This window comes from Ichthyophthirius multifiliis, assembly GCF_000220395.1.
Source record: "Ichthyophthirius multifiliis unplaced genomic scaffold scaff_1120509249442, whole genome shotgun sequence".
NCBI classification, from domain to species: domain Eukaryota; phylum Ciliophora; class Oligohymenophorea; order Hymenostomatida; genus Ichthyophthirius; species Ichthyophthirius multifiliis.
The window spans coordinates 7,575-13,693 of NW_004087712.1; the positions used below are offsets into that span (position 1 = coordinate 7,575).

Genomic DNA, 6,119 nt, shown 5'->3' on the forward strand with positions numbered 1-6,119 from the left:
AAATTTTTGAAATAAAATATAATTATGACTTCTCCCTAATATAAACACTAAACTACATTTTATTTAAGTTAATATTGTTTTTTATATTAATATCGTGACTATATAGCAGGATGTTTTGGAGGTAATAAACAAAATAAAAACTAAGCTCAACTAAAAAATAAAAACAGGATTTGCACAAGCCCTTATCGGTTAACCATTTGACACAATAAAAGTCCGTTTATAAAGTTCATTAATAAAAATAAATGCGGCTGAGACAATAAAAAACCTAATAAAAAACGAAGGTCCTTTAGCATTATATAAAGGTAAAAAAATCAAAAAATATAAAAATAAAATTAAAAAGGTGTCGGATCTCCTTTAATATGCATGAGTGGTGTCGTTTCTATATAATTTGGAGTATTTTAAAATACTATAAATACATTCTAGAAAATCTAAGAAATTAAAAACTTACCAATATATTAAACAGCTATATGTGGGGCAATAAGTGGTGCGGTAGCTTGTATAGTATTAGCTCCAATGGAGCACATAAGAATAAGACTATAAGTTATGAAAGATAGTAATAATAAAAGCGCAATATCTGCTTTTAGTAATATATTTAAATAATATGGAATAAAGGGAGTTTATAAGGGTTTTTTTATTACTTTAATGAGAGAAACACCCGCTATGTTTATTTATTTTGGAATATACACTAAACTTTTGAGAGATATTACTTAAAAATATAGTGAAAATCAAGTTTTGGTAAGTTTATCGCCTCTTTTTGCAGGAGCTTTTGCTGGTATAGGTTATTGGAGTTTTACTTACCCTATAGATACTATTAAATCTAAAATTTAAACCGACAATTTTGTTGGAGGAAAATATAAAGGAACTATTGATTGTTTTAGATAAACTATTAATTAATAAGGAACTGCTTAGTTATTTAAAGGATTTGGAGTTGCAAATATGAGGGCTGTGCCTGTAAATGCAGCAAGTTTTTTCCTTTATGAAAATGTTAAAAAAACAATTGAAAGTCACACTTAATATTGAGAAAAAAAGTATTGTGTTTTATTTTTTTTTATATATATTTTTTATTTTTTTGTTTTATTTGTAAAATTTATATATATGCTTTTTATTATTTTATTATTATAAAAACTAATGTCTTTTTTGATTTATAAATTATTTAAATTTAAAATAAAATTTTTATTTATATCAATATAGGTTTTTTATAAAATATATATATATATATATATATATATATATATATATATATACAATATTTAAAAATGTAAAATTAAAAAAATAAAAATTGATATATTGTTTTTGTAATAATAAAAAAATAAATATATATTAAATATATATATTGTTTTATTAAAATCAAAATATCCTTAATTTATATTCTTAGAATATTTTATTATATTTTTAATTATCATTAATACTGTTTCTATTACTATAGAACCCATTTTTAAATGATGATTATGAAAGTTTACTACTTCCAATATTTTTATTAATCAATTAAGAATTAAATTCATTCTTTTTTAAAATATTATTATTATTAAATAATCTTTAATTAAATTAAATTTATTTATTATCTTCAAAAATATTTTCATATTCTTCTGTCAAAATTCTTTTAGAAATATTTGAATCATTAATATTTGAAAATTAATTAAGTGTATTAAATTATTATTTTTTAATGGATGTATTCGAAATATTCTTATAAGTATTATTAAATTAGGGTTAATTAATAAAATAATTATTATTTTAAACTCTTGAATTTTAAGGTAAAGAAATACTATTTTTTATATGAAGAGTATTGATATTATTTTATTTGCTTTATTATAAATATTATTAATATTATTTATTATTATTATTATTATTATTATTATTATTATTATTATTATTGAAATTTGTTTTCTATATATTAATTTTATAATTCTTAAATATTCTTTTTTTCAACTAACACTTTTTTGTTATTTATTTGATTTAAATTATTTTAATTTATTATTTAATTTGAGTAATAAGGATATTATTATTAATTTTGATTTTAATTTTAATCATTAGAAACATACGTTTATTAAGGAAATAAGCTTTCAGTTGATTTGAAGACTTATGTCTATGGATTAATTTATTATTTATTTTAATTATTTTAAATAGATATTTAATTATTATTAAGTATTTTGTTTGAAGCTACTATATTTGTATCAGAAAAATATTAGCTATTTTATTATTAATAGTTATTAAGCAAAGGTTATTAAGATTAATGAGTTTTAATTTAGCTTTATTATTATGGTGAAACATAATTATTTTGTAATAATTATTGCTTACCTAATTACGATTATAAAGTTCGTTATTTTGTTAATTTTGATAAATATAAGAATTTATATTGTTTTATTATTATATATATTAAGTTTATTATAAATTATTTAAAATTAAAGGCTTTGAATTACCTGTTTAATTTAATTATTATTATTAATATTATTAATATTATTATTATTATTATTATTATTATTACTATTAATATTATTATTTTTATTACTATTATTATTATAATATTAATTTTTCTTATAATATTTTTTCTTAATTTATTTTTTCTTATTATGTTTTTTCTTATTATATTTTTTCTTATTATATTTTTTCTTATTAAATTTTTTCTTTTAATAATTTTTCGTATTAGTTTTTTCATATTATAATTTTTCCTATATTTGTTTTTCAATTTCTTTTTCTTACTAATATCTATCCTATTATTCCCTATCTCTATTTTTTTATTCTTTTTCATATTATTATTTTTCTAATTTTAATTTTTCTTGTTATAATTTTTCTTATTATTATTTTAATAATAATTATTTTTTATAAATATCAAAATTTTATTATTTTTATAAATCTAAATTTAATTTTTTTTAAAACTAAATATTTTTTTATTATTATTATTGAAATTCAACATTCTATTATTATATTTTTTAAATTTCTTAAAATTCTAAACTTTATCTTTTTAAAAATTCTAAACTTTAATGTTTTTACTATATAAAACATTTTTATTTTTATAATTCTTAATTTTACATTTATATTTTTTATTTTTATTATTCCTTTTATAACATATATTCTTATTATATTTACTATTTTTAAATATTTTCAATTTACTTCTAAATTTATACTTATTATTAATTATTTTCATTAGTTAAATTTATATAACCTTTTTTACTTAATAACCTTCTTATTTTTTATTTTTCTACCTCTCAGATTAATAATAAAAATTTTTAAACATCGCTTTAAACCCTTCCTAGTCCCCAAAGCTTCCTATTAGTTTATTTTAATAATCTTTTTCCCCTTTTTGGAATTCTTCCTCATCAAAATTAAAACCCATTACATCAATATTTATAGGCGGTTTTACTTTTTTTTCCAATATATTCTATATATTAACTTTCCTAAGCCATGGATCATTTAAAATTTCCTAAATCCCGTTTTTTTACCCTATTCTTTCTAAAGGGTTTTTAGCTAATAAACCCTTTAAAAGATTTTTTAATTCATTTGAAATATTCAAATTTTATGGAAAGCTTAATTCTTCATTTAAAATTCTTTCATATATAATATCTACATCTTAACAATAATAGGGTGGTAATCTAAAAAACAAATATATAAAATATGTATATATATATATATATAAATATATATATTACCCAGTAATTAATTCATATAATAAAGCCCCTAATGTATAATGATCAACAGGATATGTATGTCCTACCTTTAAAAGCATTTCCGGAGCCATATATTCAGGTGATCCACAAAAAGAATAAGCAAATTCATTTTCATTTATATTAGGTTTAGACAATCCGAAATCTCCTATTCTTATATTGCCGTCAATATCTAACAATATATTTTCAGGTTTAATATCTCTATATATAACTTTTTAATCATGTAAAAATTAAATACCTATACATATTTAAATAAAATAAAATCTAGCTTAATCTTCATTCATTTTTTTTATTTTTCTTAAATGATAAAACCTATTATTTTTATTTTTGTTATTAAACAAAGAAATATATAATATATACATCTCTCCTCCTGCACAATATTCCATAACAAAAGCAATATACTTTTTATGTTCAAAGGCATATTCTACTTATAATAAAAATGGATAATTTTAGATTTAAACCATTATATTTCTTTCATTTTAAACAATTACTTCTTTCCTATTTTCTTAAATGAATTTTTTCTCGATTAATTTAAGTGCGAACATTTAACCGTCGTCTTTTTTTTTAACTAAATAAACGCGGGAAAAACCACCTAGTCCGACACATTTTATAAAATGAAAATCAGTTAAAGTTACTTAGGTTTTATTTTCTTTTGTCTTTTCACCATAAAAAGGCTCCACAATTAATGATTTATTGAAAAGAGGTTATAGGGGACGCTCTTAGAGGGATAGATAATATGATAGAGAAACATTTTTATGTTAATATGATTAAAAATGTACCATATTTTAGCTAGAATTGGGGTAAATTTCTTCCATTTTTTCTTAAAGTTTTTCCGTTAGCCATTATATGTTCTAACCGACGCAATTATATAGAGAAATAGGACCTATTTTTGCATTTTATTTTAAATAAATAAATACTGAAATAGTATTTTAGCTATCATGATCTATAGAGGGTTCTGTTTTCATTTAAAATTGCTAGGATTTCGGTTTTTTATTCCTTAAGCTATTTTCAGTTGTTAATTAATTATTTTTAGTTTCAAAAAATTGCTTAAAATCAAACAAATAATCAGTTTTATTTCTCAAAGACGTCTACTAAATAGTATATTTTTTAAATGTATCAGAGTTTTGTTAATTATTTTTTTTTTAAGTTTCTATTTTTTATTAATTTTTAGGTTAGATTTCAAATATTTTAACCTGTTTTTAAGGAATTGATTGTTTTTATATAGGAGGACTTTAAAAGTATTTTTATTAAAGAATGGAATTATTTTTCGGTTGTTATGTGTATTTATTGTAGATCATCTTTTTTTTTTAATTATTAATTGGGTTGTTAATATTTTTTTTAGTATTATTTTTTTAATTTTTTTTCAATGAATACTTTTTTTTTTTAATTTTGATTTTGATTTTGATTTTGATTATTGTTTTTTTTTTTTTTCTTTTATTTTTTTTAGTTTTTAGTTATTTATTTTTTAAAATAATATTTTTTATTAATGCAAATTTATCTTCTTATTATTATTTGTTAAAAAGCTTTTATTTTATTTTTTTCTTATTTTTTTAAATTTAAAATAATAATTTTTTTTGAGTTTTTTTCTTAAAGTTTTTGAATATATGATATTATTAAATTTTCATTAATTAAATTATAGAAAATATAAATTATTTAACAAGATCTTTTGTGCAAAAAAAAATTAAATATTTTCATTAATTCATTTAAAAAACATATTAAGTAAATATATATATTATTAAATTATTAATTTATATATATATATTAATTATATTCAAAATTATTTTAACCAAGTTTAAAAAAAAAATAGATTGTAATATAATTAATTAATATAAATATAAAAAAATATATAAATATATTTTTAAGTATATTATATTTTTTATAATGAAATTCTTTAAATTCATAATAATTATAATTTTGTATTTTAAATTATATATTTTATTTTATGATGTTTTTTTAAATTATTTCTAAATTCGTATTATTATTTATTTTAACGAATAAAATAATTATTAAAATAAGTTAAATTTTATATTAAAATGAAAAATATACATTATTTTTTAAAAAATATATTTAAATATTATATATCTAAAAAAAATATATTACATTAAAAAAAAAAAAATATAATTATTATATAAATATTATTTAAATGCTTAATTTAAATTTTTATATAAATTTATTTATGAATATTGTTAAATGACATATTTATTATTAGGTTGATAAAATATTTTTCAGAAAAAATATAAATTATTAATATTTATTTTAATCAGAATTAGGAGAAATATATCATTTGTATGAATAATTAATTAGTTATTAAAAAAATTGAAAAAATTATTTAGAGAAAAATTAGTTGATTAAATAAGAATTACATATATAGAATGAAAATACAAATAAAATATATATATATATATATAAATATATATATATATATATATATATATATATATATATAATATATATACTATT

General features: G+C 16.7%; 2 protein-coding genes across 2 annotated transcripts, besides 12 other annotated features; one reads left to right on the top strand and one right to left on the bottom strand. All coding sequences in view use genetic code 6, as the record gives it.

The window, feature by feature from the left end:
- IMG5_004370 (mitochondrial carrier protein, putative) lies at positions 1 to 1,144 on the top strand. The gene is made up of 3 exons (XM_004039921.1): positions 1 to 121; positions 168 to 302; positions 341 to 1,144. Exons 1-3 carry the CDS (start codon positions 25 to 27, stop codon positions 1,018 to 1,020), a joined length of 912 nt encoding a protein of 303 aa, XP_004039969.1. The 5' UTR covers positions 1 to 24; the 3' UTR covers positions 1,021 to 1,144.
- A 59-nt stretch (positions 1,145 to 1,203) lies between these two features.
- Positions 1,204 to 1,244: a microsatellite.
- Positions 1,245 to 1,803: 559 nt separating this feature from the next.
- Positions 1,804 to 1,872: a microsatellite.
- A 557-nt stretch (positions 1,873 to 2,429) lies between these two features.
- Positions 2,430 to 2,518: a microsatellite.
- Positions 2,519 to 2,526: 8 nt separating this feature from the next.
- Positions 2,527 to 2,666: a microsatellite.
- Positions 2,667 to 2,732: 66 nt separating this feature from the next.
- Positions 2,733 to 2,802: a microsatellite.
- A 5-nt stretch (positions 2,803 to 2,807) lies between these two features.
- Positions 2,808 to 2,879: a microsatellite.
- A 47-nt stretch (positions 2,880 to 2,926) lies between these two features.
- Positions 2,927 to 2,979: a microsatellite.
- A 21-nt stretch (positions 2,980 to 3,000) lies between these two features.
- Positions 3,001 to 3,049: a microsatellite.
- Positions 3,050 to 3,335: 286 nt separating this feature from the next.
- On the bottom strand, positions 3,336 to 4,474 carry IMG5_004380 (protein kinase domain protein; the record flags this gene model as incomplete). The annotated part of the gene is made up of 3 exons (XM_004039922.1): positions 3,336 to 3,357; positions 3,645 to 3,971; positions 4,020 to 4,474. The coding sequence occupies 3 exons, from the start codon at positions 4,472 to 4,474 to the stop codon at positions 3,336 to 3,338; spliced, it is 804 nt and encodes a 267-aa protein (XP_004039970.1).
- Positions 3,599 to 3,641: a microsatellite.
- A 560-nt stretch (positions 4,475 to 5,034) lies between the features above and the next one.
- Positions 5,035 to 5,082: a microsatellite.
- Positions 5,041 to 5,072: a microsatellite.
- A 966-nt stretch (positions 5,083 to 6,048) lies between the features above and the next one.
- Positions 6,049 to 6,114: a microsatellite.
- The last annotated feature ends 5 nt before the right edge of the window (positions 6,115 to 6,119 follow it).